The sequence below is a fragment of the Antedon bifida genome, chromosome 1, assembly GCF_963402885.1.
Source record: "Antedon bifida chromosome 1, ecAntBifi1.1, whole genome shotgun sequence".
NCBI classification, from domain to species: Eukaryota; Metazoa; Echinodermata; class Crinoidea; order Comatulida; family Antedonidae; genus Antedon; species Antedon bifida.
The window spans coordinates 11097184-11118991 of record NC_136226.1 but is presented as its reverse complement, the minus strand read 5'-3'; the positions used below and the strand labels follow the sequence as shown (position 1 = coordinate 11118991).

The 21808-nt window shown below is 33.5% G+C and overlaps 1 protein-coding gene across 1 annotated transcript; it reads right to left on the bottom strand.

Annotated features, from left to right (window-relative positions):
* Positions 1-1466: 1466 nt before the first annotated feature.
* Positions 1467-19809, bottom strand: LOC144841925 (uncharacterized). The gene is made up of 23 exons (XM_078698227.1): positions 19614-19809; positions 19401-19473; positions 13297-13353; positions 12109-12318; positions 11737-11811; positions 11311-11430; positions 10653-10778; positions 10287-10409; positions 9732-9851; positions 8699-8812; positions 7979-8122; positions 7601-7741; positions 6975-7100; positions 6391-6509; positions 5852-5916; positions 5536-5702; positions 4757-4906; positions 4111-4239; positions 3939-4020; positions 3538-3581; positions 3268-3367; positions 2630-2765; positions 1467-2091 (listed from the first exon to the last, which is right to left on the bottom strand). Exons 2-23 carry the CDS (start codon positions 19450-19452, stop codon positions 1987-1989), a joined length of 2505 nt encoding a protein of 834 aa, XP_078554353.1. The 5' UTR covers positions 19453-19473; positions 19614-19809; the 3' UTR covers positions 1467-1986.
* Between the last annotated feature and the right edge of the window lie 1999 nt (positions 19810-21808).

Genomic DNA, 21808 nt, shown 5'->3' with positions numbered 1-21808 from the left:
GAACGGGAGAGCATTCCAGTCTCTAACTGTGTTAGGGAAGAAAGAGCTCTGAAATCGGTTGGTCTTAGCCACAGGAACTTTAATTGTAAGTGAATATGATGATATGACTATGAGTATGCAAAAGTGGTGGATGTTCGTTGGTTTAAACGCGAGATTGTGCTGGAAAGTGCAGTACTGAGTAGGGCCCTACTAGCTAGACTATTATAGTACTAGGTCTACCTAGCTAGGCCAGGACCCCTGTTTTAGTAGGCCTGCCTAGCCTATTTAAGTCTCCCCTGACCTGGATGGGTCTTTACATTATGGTTCTAGCTAGGGCTAGGCCCGGTGCCTAGCTAGCTAAGCTTACAACACGAAATAGGAAATACATATATGCTAAAAAACACTTTAAATAGGTAGTTTTACATTCATTGTACCTTATATGATAAAATAAATGTACTATACCTCGACCAAAGAAGCTATTATATTGTTAATTTATGAACTCATTTTTCTTGTTTTGCAAAAAAAGGCTCGGCAACATTAATATTAAGCAGGTGACTTATCCAGAGGGCGCCAAACATACATTCAATTTCATCAGGGGATTTTGAAAAATTGTACTTATAATTTTTAATATTCGCTTTGGAAAATATATGTTGTTTATTAGTCGTTTGCCAAAATACTTTATTCATCACTCGTTTATCCAAATACGTTGTTTATCACTTGTTTGTACAAATTCTTCTTCATCTTCGTAAGTTAATTACATAAAACTACACCATTGTCTGTTAGTTATCTTTTTTGAGATTTCTAATTCTCAAAACATCTCCGCAGCCAACATTAAATAACAACAATAAAAGCAATTATTTCTCATTAGATTCAAAATAATTTATTTATACTTTATTTTATCATACATATATTTTTTTATAAATTTAATTAAATATGATATTGCCTATCTTTACAAATACAAATTTATTGCTTTCAAATTTCTTGAAATCAAAAATGATCAAAAGATAAAAAGAACAGTGATTAAAATCTTAAATTTATTTTAAAGAAATAAGCTGTAGAAAAGATGATATAAATGCATTATTAATATGACAAAGTTTCGAATTCTTTACAAGAACAATATAAAATGTATTTAGTTTTTATGTTTCATATATTCTCAAAAAATTTCATCTGGTTTCAAATATATATTAAATAAATCAATGTTAACTTTTTGGTTAAACCAGTTGACAAGTACTTACTTGCTACGTTTCAGCTACTTTCAGTAGCCTTGATCACGCAAATGACATTGACATGATGTTCTGTCATTCGTCATAGTTCGGTGACTTGCGCCATCTTTCGCCTGATGTTCAGCTTTCTGCTCGTGTCCCCCTTTGGATACTCGGGTGTCCCTTTTTATTAAGTCATCATAGATGTGGCTCAGTTCCTGGTTAAGAACCAGGAGCGCTCGCCACTCACAATCTAAAATTCTACACAAATCAGCAATCACAGATCACGCCACCATAGAAAATCACATACCGGATTTTGAAAATACAAAAATATTAGACAAAGAACAACACTACTTATCAAGAAAAATAAAAGAAGCCATTTGGATAAGAAAAACAAATATGAACATCAACAGAGACCAGGGAGGACATGAACTGAGCCACATCTATGATGACTTAATAAAAAGGGACACCCGAGTATCCAAAGGGGGACACCAGCAGAAAGCTGAACATCAGGCGAAAGATGGCGCAAGTCACCGAACTATGACGAATGACAGAACATCATGTCAACGTCATTTGCGTGATCAAGGCTACTGAAAGTAGCTGAAACGTAGCAAGTAAGTACTTGTCAACTGGTTTAACCAAAAAGTTAACATTGATTTATTTAATGTTTCATATAGTTTAATACTAGAAATTGATATTATAAAATCAGCAGCTATAATTTAAATATTTATCAGTGTGACAGTAAACAAAACACAAAAATAAATCATGTTTCTAAATTTATGGAATTAAGATTCATTGGCATTTGTTAAAAGTAGGATGTTGGTTCAACTTGTATTTCAGTGGATGCACTTGGTTTGTTGAGTGTCGATAGTGCCGTACCGTTGGAACCTTCTTTTGATACTGTCACATACTGAAAAACAAAAAAATGGCAACAAGTTTATCTTATCTGAAATTTAGCATTTTTATAGTGCAAACAAGATAGACACATGTAGTTTGGTATAGTTAACACCAAAACAAATTATACACATCCAACACTACAGCAAAATACTCGCCAAGGATGGATAAACTTTAAATTATCATGCTTATTCATTAGTTGAACTTAAGCTCCGTTTACACTATCAAACATTTATGTTACAAAAAAATGTGATGTGCCCATTATATGAACATGATGATGTCATATCACTACCATATCTGGGTACATTACTAGTTTGATAGTATAGCTCATTTGAGGCTTAGTAAATGGAGTAAGAACACTTGTGAGTTAACACTGGACAAGTACTAGGTCAGGATTGAACCCTGGACATTGGAACTGGAAGGCAAGCACATTAACACCAACTGAAGCTACAGTTCCATTACAAACTAGTAAATTCCAACGCTGTGACCAATCAGTGACTAAATCAGTGCTGAAAAAGTGTGACAAAAAGGACTAATGAAATGTAATTTCTCACCCTCGGTTCGTTGTCTACATCTCCTGCAATCATGACCACATTTGTGTGACCTCCATTTGCCTTTTGTTTTTCTTCATGACCTTTGCCCTCATCCCATCCTTCATCTATATACTGGTCCTCATCAGGGTATGTTTTACTAAAATGATAAAAAAATATATGTATAAGATATACACCATCTTTCAATACTACCTGTTTTCATTTTTGAAATTGTTTCTATAACCAAGGCAATTTAACAACAGGATGCTGAGCTCCAGAGATCAAAAGTTTATCTGTGGCACCGACACGATCAGTTCCACCCCCCTTAAACAGACACCGGCCACCCCAGAGAATATGTACATAGTACAGTATTGTTGGTATTTTTGCAGTCAGACATAAGATCAAAGGACTGTTACTATCTTGGCATGGCAAGTTCAGTGTTCCTATTGTTAGATTACCTTAGTATAATTTAATGACCAAACTATCAATTGGAAAATTAATGTTAATTATTAATTGAGATGTAATGTTATTTAAGAAAAGCACAACTAAATACATCAATTTTAGTTAAAATTGAATTATGGATGAATGCATATATTGTATTTTTACACTTGAGTTTCTGGAATACAAAATAGTAGTGACTTGAATTACTCATGATGACTTACCCTGATTGCTTTTTACATGCCATAACAATGATGACTACCAGCAGCAGGAAACTGAGCAAAACAAAAGAGACACCGACACCTACTGCTGTTTTATATAAATCTAAACAAAATGATAAAAAATAGTTATTATTGGCTGTCTCCATCATAAATACAGAATAAAAAGGAATAGAATAATCAACAATTATGTTGTATTTTACAATCCACTGCATTGTTTTAAATGAAAGTATGAATTCATTTGTGTAAGGGTGTAGTAATGCATAAAATATTTACCTGATTTTTCCTCACAACGTTCTCCTTCATAACCAGATTGGCACCTGTATGTAAATTAGTTAAATATGAATGAAAGCTTAATGTACCGTATATAGATTATTGTTAATTATTTGATGATTCCAGTTTTATTGATGGTAATAGTATATTTTTATATTATTTATGGTAGGGTCAGAGGCATATACAGTATATGTTCAATGAGGTTCTCTTTAATGATTAAAAAAATCTGTTTGTGCACATTTTTAATGGATGCACGCTAGAGAGAGGCAATAACACAACAGCCCAAAACACTGAAGCAGAGGAGGCTAAGGGCATTAAAAAACAATAGCCCAGACAATGAAGCAAATACTTCATATAGGATTTGAACCGAGAACTTTGATCGTGGGAGGTGAGCATCTACTCACATGCATACTGCTTCTGGTTCTTTGCCTTCACCTGTTACAACACAAGTTGCTCCATTTTCACACTCCATAATATCACAAATAGCTGTAACAGAAAGAAGAGTTGAATTTATTTATAATAAAAAATATATAATATGCACTATTTTTAGTGCCAATATTTTATGAATATACTTACAAGCACATACACCATGAATGTCCTTAAAAGCTGGTTCACACTGGCATTCATAACCTCCGTATGTGTTCACACAGTAGCTGTTGATCTTTGATGAGCATATGCCTGGATCCTGTTCACATTCATTTAAATCTATATACAAATAATAAAAACAAAAAAATGTAAAATAGTTGGTGACCATTTTATTTTAGAAACTGTGTTGCAATTGTGCTCAAAGTCTAAGATAAGAAGATAGATATAATTATTGTCCCCCTGAAAAAAAGTATTCTTTTATTTATTTTTTGTCATTTTAAGGTCACATATTATTCACAGTTATTCATTTTGACCAAAAATTGGATAAAAAAATTATTTATCTTGAAAAAACTGTAATTTAACGCAAAAAATAGTCTAATTTACCGGCAGTCAAAGGGTTAGGTTGAACTTTTATTTTGGTTTTTTTATAAGTGAAAACATTATTTTTTTAATTCAAACTGCGAAATGGCCTATTCAAAGTCTTTTATTATTAATCTTTATTTTTCATGTTTTTCGGGGACAATACATCTTTAATGTATTATCAATAACTATTTATGGTTACTTTTAAAAAGACACATGTTGTCTCCGAGACATTACCATAATCTTTCCAGGCCATTTTTGCCATTTCACTACTAACCTTCACAAAATACTTGTTCGTTTGACTTGAGTACAGATTCAAATCCTTCCATACAGGCACACGTGTATGAACCAACTTCATTGATACACATGGAGTGTGGTAAACACAGTTCAATATCTGAGGCTTTGCTAATTGCACACTCATCTAAATCTAGTGTGGAAAACAATATATTTACATTTGATATTGCTTCATTCATACATCGAGCAACTTGTTATGGATATCTCCCACCCTCTTCATCCAATCCAAGCGGTAGGATGAGACTCAAATAGATTCGCAATCTCCTTTGTTCCCCCCAGTATCATCCAGTACAACCGCAATAGGTAGATAATTAAATTTTGTTGATGATTTGACTTTATGACTTGATATTGATGTTGATAACTTTAGGATAGAATAGTTTCGATATTTGTGTTTCCTTTCTGTTTTAACTTTGTATGAGACAAGCACCATTATTTCCACTTGTTTTGTAGAAGAAATAAAGTTATCTTATCTTAAAACATTATTAAAACCATTTAAAATTCAACAGACATTCAACATGGAACTTAACAATGAAAAGCAACAATGTACTAAAGTTATATAGTTTGATGGGATATGGATTTATGTCTGTCTGTTTTACTTGGAATTAAAGTAAATACACATAACAGAATGTGTTTGGCTAAAAATGAAGGAATAGGGGTTTTTCCATGCCAAGTAATTGGAGTACTTTTTATTTGATGATGATAATTAGTATTCCCTCTTCCTCATTAGTAATGAAACAATATAAAACTTCTTTTACAAAATACCTTCAATGCCTGTTTTTGCGGAATTAACGTTTGTGATATCTCCAATATTACAGATGCCCTTGTCACAATAAATAGCATCATCTTTAATAAACGTGTTGATTTCAGCTAAGTCTCCTTTGTATTCTGAATTAAAAAATGTGGCAACGTTTGCTACAATGCTCCCAGACCTGTTAATAATAAAAAATAATCATAATTTTAACCAGAAATCATATCATAGAAAACTAAAAATATGACAATACACTGATTTAAAATAAAACTTTATGGGATGTTATGATTCAATATTTCAATATCATCAAGAATGAAAAATGTAACTTACGCAAAAGACTCAACTGTGCACTTTAAGAAGGCATCTCCATACTTCTCTTTAAACTCAGCTTCCAGCTATAAAATAAAACAATTTGGTGTTGATTTAAAAAATTGGTAACATGTTCGACAATTTGCTAACTTTCCCCTACCCTAATTGTTAGCATTCTCTATCAAATTCTTTGGATTAAAGATGTATTGTCCCCCAAAAACATGAAAAATGAAGATTAATAATATCAGAATTTAAATAAGCAATTTTGCAGTTTTAATAAAGTTATTCAAACTTCTGTAAAAAAAAAATATTTCACTTATAAAAAGACAAACGAAACTGTTAATTTTAACCAAAAAGGTAAATCATTATTTTTTTCAATCCAGGTTTTGGTCAAAGTGAATATTAAACTATTATGTGACATTAAAATGGCATAGAGGGAACAATATATATATTGAATTGCAGTACTATTTAAATCCTTATTAAATGAGAAATTCACAGAATGCATTTTAACGAGCAGAGGGAGAAGTCCTGTTTATCGGGGTTGAATAAATGTCACATACACTCAATTCAATATCTGTGGCCATCTGTATGTAAGCATCACTAGTTTTATCTTTTAACTCATCTGTAAACACGTCCTGTGGGCCATCCATTGTTACAAATGTAGAATAAGTCTGCTCAACTACAAAAGAAAATATAAATTCAAAATAAATAACAATATACAATTTTACTTAAATGATTATTAGTAGAATATTTCATTTGGGACAACCCTATTTAGGGGAATCTTCGATTAAAGAAACTCTCTTGTGAAACAAACAAGGGGCAATATCTGTTTTAACACTACGACCAACCCTCATTCAAAGGGCACTTTGATGGTCCCGAAGATGTCTCCTTAATAGAGGTTCTACTGTATTGTGTAAAGGTTTGCATGGTATTGGGTAAAACAAATTGTAATTGTAACAACATATTTCACAGTATAAACATTAAATTAATTTGGTGGATTTTCCAAAATGATGGATAGTGGTAGGGAAGAGTATGGCCTGGCATTAAAGGAAAATGTTTGATGATGCATATGTGCAAGGGATCTTTGCTAACACCCCTATATAGTAGATAACTTCCCTTCTCAAGACACTTGACATAGTCCTACCTTTTTGACAATCTCCTCTTTCAGTTTTATAGTAACCTGGTTCACAATAACATCTTCGACTTCCAGGATAATTCTCACAAATCATATTTTCACCTACACACGGTTCAACTGAACAAGTATCCATTACTATTCAAGATATGTTTTTTGATAATAGTTAGTTTTGAGTGGTATGGATTCAAATAATTTAAAGAAATATACATAAATGGTATACAGCTGTAACTTGTAAAGTAATAAATAAACCTAATTGGAGTCTCCAATATACAAAATAAAAAAAGGAAAAATATTTGTAGTAAAGCAACTCACCAATTACAGGATGGATAGACTATTTTATAATTTATCTTGCTTATCAACAAGCTCTGTCTACCTACACTAATTTGACACAAAAGTGTGATGTGCTCAAATGTGGTAATGATAATCCCAAATATGGTAGTGATATGACATCATGTCCGTATATGAGCACATCACATTTTGTTGTCACATAAAGTTTGATAGTGTAGACAGAGCGTCAAGTCTCATTTTAAGCTTAGGGAGTTGCACGTCTGGCACTACGTCAGGATTGAACCCTGGACCTTAGGATGGGAAGGCAAGCACGTCAACTCCACAAGCTATATCTTCACTCCACTTACCTTCACATGATCTGCCGTTTCCTTGGTATCCAGACAAACAAGAACATTTGTACCGCAGTGGGGCTATTAGATTGGTACAATTGCCGCCCTCTGATGGTGGTGCGCAATCGTTCAATGTATCATCAGCACATTCGTCAATATCTGCAAAAATAAATTGAATATTTAATATAATTCGCCAGGGCCGCATCCACTATTACAGTTGGTAAGGTTTCAACCTAACCACGTTTTCACAGAAGCCTTTGACAACCCTGTGGCTTGAACAGAGATTGTTCTCCTTTCTTGCGAAAACCACACTATACAATTTGTATGATAAAATGAATTGGATTAATCATTGAAACATGTAGGTGATACATTGCAAAACATTAAATCAAATATTACCAATGCATGTACGTCCATCAGGAGCTTGTATCTGTCCATTCAAGCATCTACACTCGTAAGTACCATCAAAATTTGTGCAGAGACCATCACATTTTCGAAGAATTAAGTCAGGAATTGAGGTAGGAATTTTGCATTCATTAATGTCTGCAGATTAAAACAAATATATTTACACAAAATGTTGCCTTTATTGTATTGACATAGAAAAGAAAAATTCAGAGAACTCAAGAGTGATTGCATAAAATTGGACAAGCATGTGAGTATTCAAGCTTGTCTGTACCATATTGATTACTGTATATCCTTAAAAAAGATGCTTTACTTCCATTGATGATGGTCCTGTGTACATAATATTATTGCTCATGTTGAAGAACACTATTAAAAAAAAGTAGGGGGTCTCCCGGTGTGCTGATCAGTGTAGTAGGCGTTGTACTTCTGGCTCCTGTGGCTCTGTAGATAGCCTAATCCAAATTTCCTGTTTCCAGTTAAGTGTGTATAATTTTATTTACATTTAAAGTCTAGGTCATTTTACGTCATTGTAAAACAATTTTCAGCCTACTGAATTACTGTAAATGTAATTGTCTGAACAATTTTAAGAGTAACCAATTAAGTGTAATCAACAGTGTTTTTGTGAATTTTGTTTCTATATGCACTTTATAGTCCTCTACATTTTGGTGTAGTCTACCTTTTAATGCACATTACGTGGTTACAGCCTGCCTTACTCACCTACACAGGTGTCATTTTCATTTACATATCCAGGAGAGCACTCGCACCTATCGCCTAAACGTCCAGTCACACAAAAACCATTGACGCAAGTTAACGAGCATTCAACTCCATCCTCTGAAGATGAGAATAAACATTGCAATTAAGACAAATTGTATACTATGGAACCCCTCCTTTGGGACACCCCTATTCAGGAGACGCACCTATTCAGGGGACACTCCTATTCAGGAGACACCCCTATTCAGGAGACGCACCTATTCAGGGGACACTCTTATTCAGGAGACACCCCTATTCAGGAGACAGTCCTATTCAGGAGACGCACCTATTCAGGAGACACCCCTATTCAGAGACACCCCTATTCAGGAGATGCCTCTATTCAGGAGACACTCCTATTCAGGAGACATTCCTATTCAGGAGATACCTCTATTCAGGAGACACTCCTATTCTGGAGACACCCCTATTCAGGAGACACCCCTATTCAGGAGACACCCTATTTAGGAGACACCCCTATTTAGGAGACACCTTTATTCAGGAGACATTACTATTCAGGAGACACTCCTATTCAGGAGACACCTCTATTCAGGAGACACTCCTATTCAGGAGACCCCCCCTATTCAGACACCCCTATTTAGGAGACACCCTTATTCAGGAGATACCCCTATTCAGAGACACTCCTATTCAGGAGACATTCCTATTCAGGAGACATTCCTATTCAGGAGACGCACCTATTTAGGAGACACCCCTATTTAGGAGACACCCTTATTCAGGAGATACCCCTATTCAGGAGACACTCCTATTCAGGAGAAACCCCTATTCAGACACCCTTATTCAGGAGACACCCCTATTCAGGAGACACCCTTATTCAGGAGACACCCCTATTCAGGAGACACTGGCCCTTTTCAAGGGACACCCATTAGGGGACATTTTCCCTGTAACACAAACAAGGAACAATATACTACAGTACAGACCCAAGGGTAAACTGTTGGGTCCCAAAGGTTTCGCTTTAAATAGCAATTCTACTACTATTTATACAAACCTGTGCAAGTCTTGGCATCAGAGTTGAGTGAATATCCTGGATAACAGCTACAGGAGTAAGTGGATGTTCTATCTACACATAAGTGTTCACAGTCATTACCCATCTCGCAGTAGTCAATGTCTAATAATAATAAATTCAATTAATTCAGATATATTACTGTATATAGGATTTTATAGGATTTTCATATAAAATACTGTAGATATGTTTATCTATATGGATATAGTTTAAGACCCAGTGGCCGTATTCATCATTCCATTTAATGGAAACACTTACCCTTAAAATGAAAAAAAAATCTCCTATCGAATTGAATGCAATTTAAGGGAAATACTTAAATATTTATTAGGTTAAGTGAAATACTTAATATTCAAGGGAAATATCTCACTTAAGTGTGATTGGTGAATATGGCCATGCACAGGGTCTAAAAATGAAGTCCTTTTTTATTCTGCCAGGATTTAAATAAGTTTGATCCCACCGGGGATTGGTGGTTAAGTAACCACTAAACATAGTATCAATATTACCAACTATTGTAGGCCTAAAATACAAGACAAAGCATACTTGTGCAACCGTCATCTTCTTCAAAATAGCCCTCATTACAATTGCAAATGTAAGAGCCTTCAGTATTTTCACATGCAGAGTTGGTTGGACATGGATTGCGAATCGCAGAACACTCATCAACATCTTTAGAAAAAGAGAGATGCAAATACATTTTAAAAACACATTAATAATATAATCAATAGTAGTATAAGTAAAGTAAGGTTTGCGGTACACTATCTGATTCTAAAGATGAAATAAAATAAAGTTGTTACTGTCTTCTGGTGTAATACTCTAGACGACGGTCGTAACATAATAACCTGTTTCTCAAACATTACATTTCTACTGTTTATTTGCCATGTAAAAACATTTTTAAGGTAACATACATACCAGCACATTGCCCTTTGTCATTTTCCTCAAAACCTTCAATGCATTTACACGTATAGTTTCCTTCAGAGTTGACGCACATTGAGTTTGATGGGCAATCATTATAAATTGAATTGCACTCATTTATATCTAGAAAAAAAAAAAGGGGGGGGGGAGTGGGGGTTAAGAAAAAGTTACATTATGATTGATTTTAATATTACTAAAGATGTTTTTGAGTTGTTTGTAATCAATGCTAATTATACAGATTTAGATCATTAGTAATATTTTGTGGTTAACATTCTTCAATCGATTTAATGCTGACTCTTTGTACTCCTCTTCTTAAGCTTGGGTTGCACTTTGACAGAACACAAAGACGTTACTGTACTGCATTGTACAAACAAACCTTGACCAATCACGAAGGACCATTAGAACTGTTTCATGTGACTGGTCAACTCACATGCGTTGCCCCTATGTTGTTGCATCCAAGTGAATTAGTGAACCAGTCTTTAGTCTCCAAATATGAATTTATAGGCATGACTACTGTTTATCTATCACATTCAGGATTAATTTAGAAATTATCACTTTTGGGGCGGTTGAGTTACTTGCTGTTAGATGAATCTATTATTAAGCCAATTTGTTAATGATTGACAAGAAGTATTTCTGATTTAAGGTTTGTCCATACCTTTACATTTAGCTTGGTCTTTCTGCAACATATAACCAGCATTACATTCACATCTGAAACCATCTTTAATATTAACACAAATATGTTCACAGTTGTTCTCTTCCTTGCAATAATCAGTAACTGAAAACCAAAATCAATTAGTTTATTATTACATGCTTATCAAGCCAGTAGCCAGTGGGGTTGAGGGTTCACACTCAATCCTATGTATGACCCTTAAGCTCTGTCTACACTATCAAACTAGTTTGACAAAAAAGTGTGATATAATATGGTAGTGATATGACATCAGCATGTCCACACATCACATGTTTTTGTCACATCAAGTTTGACAGTGTAGACAGACCCTTACACAGATTGTCTGCCCATTTTATACTAAAATTGATTGAATGATTTTTTCAATAAATAATAAACTAAATGTTTTATGCAAACCTGGAGTAGTCATAGAAGTTGGGGTAACGCTTGGCATGACACTTGGAGTTTTTGGAACCATTCTGCTTGTCATTACTGTGAAAATAGTTATAGACAAAAACTGGATAAAAACAAATTATATACAATATCTGTCAGACAATAGTTTTTGGTTAAAATTAACCATTTCTCTTGTCTTTTTATTATAAGTGAAATAATTATTTTGTTCGGTTTTTTTTTTACAGAATAATAAGTGAATAATTTTATTAAAACTGCAAAATGGCCTATTTTAAAGTCTGATTTTATTAATCTTCAATTTTCATGTTATTGGGGGACAATACATCTTTACGTTCAGAACTTAATTCATTTTACAATTTGTTGGTATTTGAACGTTACCTGTAGTCCTTGAATGAACACTAGTGCTTGGATTACTAGTAATTGTAATCGTTGGAACACTGTTGGTAGGGTTTACTGGCGTCATACTGGTAGGTGGTGCCATTGTTGTGCCGTTTACTGGTGGAAACAGAGAGGATGGTGGTGCTGGTGGTGGTGGCGGAGGAGGAGGTGGTGTGATCGGTCTATACCTGGTAGTTGTATCGGTTGTCACTGTTTAAAATAAGAAAGCAAAGAATTGTTACACAATGGAAAATACTAATTAAAGTAATTACTCTATATGTTAAAGAAATTGTATCCAAAGCCAGCAGACGTCTGCATATATTGTGTAGATTAAGAAAGTTCAATCTTCCGAAATTTGATCTTGTAGATGTATTTAAGAGTTACATAAGACCAAGTGTTGAATATGCTGTCCCAGTGTGGCATTCTAGTCTCACTAAGAAACAAAGTGATATGATAGAATCTGTCCAAAAAAGGGCTTGCAGAATAATATTGTGTAATGACTACATATGTTATGACCAAGCACTCAATGATCTTTCTTTAGACACTTTATCTAATAGAAGGCATAATCTATGCTATAAGTTTGCTCTGAATTGTTCAAAAAGTATTCATTTTGGAAAATGGTTTCCAGTGAAGAATGTAAGTAACATGAAACTAAGACGTGTAAAGTATCAACAACCCAAATGCAGAGTTGAAAGATATAGAAAAAGTGCAATACCATACCGTATCTCGCTTCTAAATGAATAATCATTATATATCACCCAGTACAGCTATGCGATTCTTATTGGTCCTTTTAGGTGTTTTTTTTTTCTATTTTAATATTTTAATGCTAAACTTTTTGAATGTTCCTGTATAGTATTTCTTGTGTAAATTGCCTCCTTTTTTATATATAATTATCATTGGTTTTATACTTGTAAAATGTAAATATCTTTGTAATTAAGCTAAGGCTGCGATGATGATAGTGAAATAAAAATGAAAGAAATGAAAGTATAATCCCATCCACTATTATAGGCCTATCAAAATTTAGGTTAATGTTAGACACAAGACTTTTATTTGGTAAAATTCCATTGTTAATGTAATCTGAGTATAATCCCATCTCTTTAATTTCCACCTAAACAGTAATAAACAAGAGCAATAATTTTATTATTTATTTATTTATTTACCAAAAAAAGAAAAAGATTAAAGGCCTACTTTGAATTGAAGTCAATGGTAGCATTGTGGTAGGATTTTGGCTCATCACGAAAGTACCTATAAAAAACAAAAAAATCAGGTAGTAATTGGGGGTTGAAAATTATGTTTCTATGTGCATGGAACTTTGTACTGTAAATCCATTACTCGGGATATACAGTAACTTATCACAGTCAAAGATCTAATATCTGAACTAGTTAATATATTACATATATTCACGGTATTAGTTTTGAAAGTAATTTAAACATGGCAAAAAAAACCATGTAAAAGTCATTGAATGTCTTTTTTGAATTGGTGGAAACACTTCCTGATCCAGATAGTCATTAAAAGGACACACCCTTAGTGACATTAATTAACCGAATGATAGATGATAGGTTAGTGTATGATTCATTAAATATGTTACCAGTGAACCGCACCTTAGTTAGTCTTACAGGAAATAACATAGCTATTATAATACGTTTGAACAGAAGGTATCGTTTTCATGCGCCATAGGACGTGTCGCCTGTTGGAATGCTGTTTTACTATTATAATACGTTTCAATAGAAGGTATTATTTTCATGCGTTATAGGACGTCTTGCCTGTTATTTTTTACTAACATTTACATTTTTATTGTCCCCCTAAAAAATATTTGTTTTCAAATTTATTTTTGAATATGCCATTTTAATTTCACATAATAATTATTCACTTTGACCAAAAACTGGATTGGGAAAAAAAATTATTTACCCGAAAAAAATGTAATTGAAAGCAAAAATACCTAAATCGTTTGACAGATAATGGTTTTTGGTTAAAATTAACCATTTATTTTGTCTTTGTATTTAGTGAACTAATTATTTTTTGGGTGTTTTTTTTACAGAAGTGAATAACTTTTATATTAAAACTGCAAATGGCATATTTAAAGTCTGATTTTATTAATCTTCATTTTTTATGTTTTTGGGGGATAATACATCTTTAAGCAAGGTGATGATTCAGGTTCAGTGCTTATTTGACAGCGATGCATATTCATCACATTTAGGAGTGCGAGAATGATGTACAAAATGAGCCCATGGTCACTGTACTTAGAAGTGTCTTATGAGTCATTAAGACGTTTGTGACCACCAGCGCCACACCCTGCTTCAATTCACAAACCGAACCCATTGGAAGTGCATCTTATAAGATCAATCACGACATCTCGTTGAAATACGTTAAGTACACTCTCCCTTAAAAAGATTAAATCTTGTAAAGTCTGTATGTGATGACAAGTTGTGTCGTGATGACAATGAGCAATTCTACTTGTAGGTGACAGCAATAAACAGGTGTGTGAATGACAAGATACTACACTCATCAATAACTTAAATATGATTCTTCTTTAAATTGAATGGCGTTTGACAGACCAAGGATATCGCAAATCAGGGTCATATTTAGGTCAGGTAGTGGGATAGCAAGAGAACTATGAATAATATAAAAAACAAATCAGGCTCTTTTCTCCATAGGAGTTAATTTGTGGTCCATCAGAGTTACATTGCGGATAGCTTGTACTGTATTCAAACGCAAAGAAGTTACATCACAACTTATATCATGGTTATTGACGCAGAGGTATAAATAACAGAGTTAACTATAAACACAAGCACAAACTACGGATGTAACTTAAATATAATTTGGATCAGTTTAAGCATGCATAAAATAGAGCTATATCATTCAGAAATTGTTTTTTATTCATGGAATGGATAAAATATTTTCACAACTTCATGATGAATGGGTCTATTAAATAATTAAACAAGTACACCTTCACCCATTACATGAATACACCTGGCGATGGATGCTTATAAAAAGAATGGTGCTTGGAAGTTGGACAAGAAGGGGGAGCCGTTAGATGTTGTACAAAGTTCAAATTAAAAAAGAACCAAAATGTGAAATACATCCAAATAATACCAACCAATTGGCAACACACACATGCATGTTATAAATCAAGTATTAAGTTTTATATCTATATATATTTATCAATTAATCATGAACCTATTACAAAAAAAACACAAACTTTCAATTCAAAAATACCCTAATCCTTCACATCAATGCAATGTAAATACATTGAGTCTCGTACGAAATTAATATTTAACTTAAAATTAATGGTTGCTTATCAGAAGATGCCAAAAAGTACTTAAAGGTAGTCCAAAGGTTAGGTACGCCTCACCAATTCACAGCCTGTGCAAATATTTAGTATAGAAAAACCAGGCCTATACGTACTGGTTGCCATAATCAACAGCAAGTCACATGATATTATGACAAACATTATCATTTCTAAGTTATTATAAGAATCATACAGGTATTTAGATTTGAATTAGAAAAGGCCATTAAAGTATTCCTCAGTTTCCAGTTAGGACCTGAATAATATAACATTTTAACATTATAAAAAGATATACAGTTTTTAAAACCGTGTTGTTCACAGCTCACAATCTCCCTGGGGTCAGACCTGGGGTGCACCGTTCACTTAAGCTGCAGGATATATTTAAATATCTCAACTGAAATATTTTTATTCCTATCCATTAAAACACATATAGCAGAACATTATTCCTATTTTAAACTTGTTTAGATTAAATTTTATTAAAGTTAAAATTAATTTTTCCTGAGCTACTGTATATAACTTCATTAGATAAAACACAGAATGTTTGATACATGACAAGGTGGTAAGCCTACACTTGTAGATTTTGATAAAAGTGATAATAAATCGCGCTTGGCCACTTTTTATGATTTGAACTCTCAGGAGAGGTAATCATACAATCCGTTAGTAGCAAATTGAAAGGAAAAGGAGGAGTCACTCTGGGAATGATTATACAGTACAGATTGATTCTGAATGGGAAATATCAACTTATAGAAAGTTTATAAACGGCATGTAAACCTGGTTTAAAAGATCTTGGCAATATTGATTGGCTTGTTGAAAGGAAATTTGCACGGTTATCTTTCAATTCCCGTAAAAAAAACTGCTAAATTACAGCTACTGAACCCTGGAATTACTCATGTTTTCTGTTTGTAGTAATTACATTATAATAATAAGGTGAAAACAGATATTCAAATATGTCATTATGAATTATAATAATAATAATGATAACTTGGGCGTAACCAACATGAAACTCTTAAAAATAAGTTTTAATAAACTACAAGTACAACTTAAAAGAGTTCCAGAAAAATGTCAATATCCCCAAATTCTTTGCAAAAGTAAAATTGTTCTTTCTTTAACAAATAATTAGGTAATTCTAAAAATGTGATAGGTCACGACTATTATCAAATTAATAAGGGTTTGAACAACTGTACCTATTTTGTTTGTGTTTTTTTAAATGTCTGTATTTCTGTAATATTGTGTGATATTTTTGTATAGTTAAATTGTATATCAAACTAATCTACAGTATTATCAAAACTATTTTAGATAGGGAGGAGGGTGGGAGGGGGTGGGGAATAAAGAGGGGAGTGCGAGAGTATTATCTAGATTTTAAAAAAACACCAATGAATGAAAGCTGGCAAGTTAATGTTCTATTACAATATACTCTGAACTCTAAATATTTAAACTTTGAATCACTAAGTTTAATACATCAAATTTAAAGTTTATATTCAAAATAAGAATTGACAATATAGATTTGGATTTTGGCCAAGAGGGAAAAACAACTGCACACCATGGATAAACACCTGTGAGAATAATTACAGAAATTACAGATTTATCAAAAAATGTATAAGACAGCTGGAATATCAAAACAAAAAACTTAATAGTCCGTCATTTACTACGCTGTCGTAAAAAGGGTGTGGTGGTTACAAACCACTGTGCGTGGTAAGCAGGTGGCCCTGACTGATGGAAGTGATCGTTGGTCGTAATTAGTCAAACTAAGTGACTCGCATACAGTTCAATCCACACGTTAGGGATCAACAGACTACAAACTATTTGATGTTAGATATGTAGGTCATTTAAAATATTCTTTTTAATGTTTAGCAGCTGCGAAGGGTGTGGTCCGTTTGCTAACAGACTTGAACGTGTGGAAGTTGTTGAATTATTCTGATTCAGTTAAATGTAAACTAAACTTGGCCGTCTTTAATAAAAACATATCCTTCAAAAACAGAAAGAAAAATTGTAAAAATGAGGAAAGAAGTGTTATTTAACACTTAAATATAGTAAATAGTAAAGAAGGAAATGGTGTAACGATTGAAGCTAGCGTGTGAGAGGCATGGGTTCGAGACTTGTCTGTGCCATATATTTTTGTATCCTTAATAGAAATAATGCATAGCTTACTACTGTCATAATAACTTGGAAAGAGTAGAGGATCATCTTCCGGTGTGTGACTGTTGTGGGTCCATAGGAGGCTTAAATACGAATTTATCCTCAACTGAGGATGAATTAATGAAACATTTAAATGAATTTTTTCGTATCCGGATATTCACCCCCTGGACATTGACCCCCGGAAAACTACTCCCCGGACAACTACCCCCTTAGGACAACTACCCCCTTAGGATAACAACCCCCCGGACAACTACCCCCTTAGGACAACTACCCCCTTAGGATAACTACCCCCCGGTCAACTACCTATTATACACTGTTGCAGAGTCAGGTTGTTCCTAGGGGGTAGTTGTCCGGGGGGTAGTTGTCCAGGGGGTAGTTGTCCTAAGGGGGTTGTTGTCCTAAGGAGGTAGTTGTCCGGGGGGTATTTGTCCGGGGGGTAGTTGTCCTAAAGGGGTAGTTGTCCTAAGGGGGTAGTTGTCCAGGTGGTGGTTGTCCGGGGGGTAGTTTTCCGGGGGTAAATGTCCAGGGGGTGAATATCCGGATACGAAAAAATTCATTGCCCTGGGGGTAGTTGTCCTAAGGGGGTAGTTGTCCGGGTGGTAAACATCCGGGGGGTAACTGTCTAGGGGGTAGGTGTCCTAGAACCGAATTTTTTGTATAAACAATTCATCAATAGGTTTGAGCATTAGAACACTGGCTGATATACATCCTGGAAATCATATTACATAATTAAAAATGGTAAGTATAGAAGCTATAAAAGCTTTGATTTACAGCACTTGATACAAAACTTACAGGACATTGCATTAAATGCTACAGATCAAAAATGTTACATATAAAAGCTAAGCTTTGATTTACACTTAGCACTGGATACAAAAATTACAGGACATTGACATTGCATTAAAAACTACAGATCACACAACTGTAGATCAAAATCAAACAAAGGTAGCAGGTAATTCCTTTAGATGCTTTAATTTTTAAAATAATAAGTCAACTTCATAAAGTCAGTGACTGAGGTGATTAGAGCTAAAATGTGTTGGCTTTAATTAGTCTTACTTTATGAATGTTTTGTATTTTTGTTGTATTCGTTCAGAGCCGAGTTAAAATATGACAGGTTTTCATTCTCTTTATTCAATGATACAAAACATTTGTTTCTTTTTAAATCACAACTACTATTCTAAACTTTTATTCATTTAATCCATCTTTTTAATCAATAATGTTGAAGGCTAGATGGGAGATTCATTAAAACAGTGCTACTTTTTGGCTGCAGAGTAAAACAGATGGCACATATGTTACAAGCAAGGTTGATCTTTTGCAAACGGGCAACATTCTTGAGTGACGCAAAATTAAAAAAATGTTTCGTTTAAAAGCTACTGTGTAAATGGAATTAGGACTAAATAACCTGCTAAATAGAACTTGTATGATGCAATAGAACTAATAATGAACAGTTAAATTTAAAATGTTTGTTTTAAAAGCTAATGTAAAATAGAATTAGGACTTAATAACCATTAAATAGAACTTTTACGGTGCAATAGAACTAATAATGAACAGTTAAATTGAAAATGTTTGTTTTAAAAGCTAATGTAAAATAGAATTAGGACTTAATAACCATTAAATAGAACTTTTACGGTGCAATAGAACTAATAATGAACAGTTAAATTGAAAATGTTTGTTTTAAAAGCTAATGTGAAATAGAATTAGGACTTAATAGCCATTAAATAGAACTTTTACGGTGCAATATAACTAATAATGAACAGTGTGATATCAAATTAAAACCAATCAGTTCAGTGGCATGAATAACCAATAAAAATATTCTCCCCATCAACTCATTAACACTCGTTGATAGATTAGTATACGACAGATAGTACCTTACCTTTTGAAACAAGCTGCACAAACAGCACTGCCATTAATGTGACTGCCTTCATTGTATTCAGCAGCAATCAAATCTTTAATTGAACAGAAAATTGTTTTAAAAAAAAACATAAAATAATTCCAAAAAAACCCACAAAAATAAATATTTCTGTAACCCAATCTATGTGAAAACTTAAAATCAATGCAAAATATCAATCAATGTATAACACCTTACCTTTTTTACTAAAATTGTCTGGTGCTAGTCTGGTATGAGTACTGTAGTAGGCTGCCGAATTAGCTAAGATACTTGGCTGGATGGTGACCGACGAAGTGGTAGCTCTAAATTGTGTCTCGTATGTTTGTTTTAGCTTCCTTTGTACTGTGTACTTTGTACTGCGAATCTACCTCGATTATTCCACTCTTCATCAGGTGATTCATAAATTAGCATATGAAACTTGTACACTCATCTAGTTATATAAAACGTTAAGGCTACGGTAAATATTGTTTGGTTATGGTAAATAATGTGACAGATCCAAGTGGTGTCATCTAATTTTGACAACCAACCACCTGAGAATATTAAAATACACAAAAGCGCCCTCAATATTACTTTGCTTTCTTGAACTTTTTAAAACAATAAAACTTGTATAGGCCTACTTCACAAACAAACAAACTTTTAAAGCATAAATTAAACATCATTTAAAAAATAAATAAAAAATGAAATGAAAGGTCAAGTGCGAAATAGTAAGCATTACGGTAGGGACAATACTCATTATATTAGACCTATACTAATGCACCTTTTAAATACATTTGGAAATTAGACGACGTAATTGTACGAACAAAATATTCTAATCATAACAACAACAATCAGGGGGTCGGTATCTAAACAAAATAAACTCATTAAAATTTGTAATTGGTATCGCAATGATTATATTGATTACTGAAGTTATTATTAGTGAGGAATTAAAACATAACATGGTAAAAAAATCAACATAATATAGCCTAGTATGAATCACAAGACAAACATTAATGGTTACGGTTTATAATGACAGCGGCACATACGACTGAATTGTTTTAATACTTAAGTTTAAATTGAACCACGAAACTCGATTTCCGTTGAGTCAATCATTAGAGGGTGTGGTCAGATGTAATACATGTACATTAACTAATACTAATCATAAGAGTTCAGATATAAACACAACGTTACTGTCTGACATTTCTTTAGAGTTGGCGCCACTTTCTGAACTGATGTCACGTTTTAAAAATAATAACGAAACACTCCATAAACAAACATTGTTCAATTAGAAGTAGAATATGTAATGGTAATATCTATAAACTCATTAATCTCAATGTTTTCGTATGAAATCTAGTAAAATGTCTTTTCGTAAATAAGTAACAGAAATAATTCAAAAAGTACAGTATTTTTTATACACAATAGGCCCACGCGCTGCATTTGGACTCAAATCTTACCAAACTATGATGACGTAATTTGTAAAGCATTTCGATTGGTCATAATTCAATCGTATAGTTGAAGTTGAATCGAGTTCAACTTCAACGATTGCAGATTTTAACGATTTTAAGCGTTTATTTTTACCCCCTTTTCCTGTAGAAACGTTGAATCCGGTCAATTCAACGCAACGTCGACTAGAAAAAAGGCTTAAGCGAAAAACGATGGTCTAACGTGTAATACTCGACGACTGATCAAGAAATCCAAGTTCGAATCCCAAATCAGAATAACTTGAAATTGCACTTTTGCTTAGTCAGGTTGGAAACACAATTCAGAACTTTAAAATAAATCATTACAAACCATTATTAGCATTGTAACCGCATTGTGGGCCAATGACCGATGCACATCAGTGAAATGAGACAGATAAAAGTCATAATTGTCACAACCGGTAACTTATGTGCTTGACATCTGTGACAATCCGACGGGCGTGGAGGATTCATCTGGTAATGGATTAACCGGGTCAAGGAACATTTACTTACAACAAAATGAGTTACGAATATCTAATCCGCGAGTGACATTATTTTGTATTTTATCCCTCACCTATATATGATAATATTCAATAATATAAGAGAGGTAGTATTTAACCAACACAAAACTTAGTATTTCTACTTCAAAGGATTCATGAGCTCCTTAACTATCAGGAAATGATATATATATAACAAAAACAAACATACGGTAGAGACTTTCAAAATGACCAGACAGTACAACCTCCGGGAATCAACAGAGGATCCTAATAATAGAAACGGTCTCTCGTTCGTTCGTTTTAACCCGAAAGTATCCCCATAATAGTGGTGTGGTGTCCCAAAGGAGGTGTTCTATTGTTACAATTGAATTAAAATTGAATCATTAAAATAAAAATGGAGAACACGATTTTCAAAGGATTTAGTAGGCCTATATCAATTTAGCCTACAAACAAGCAAAGTCAA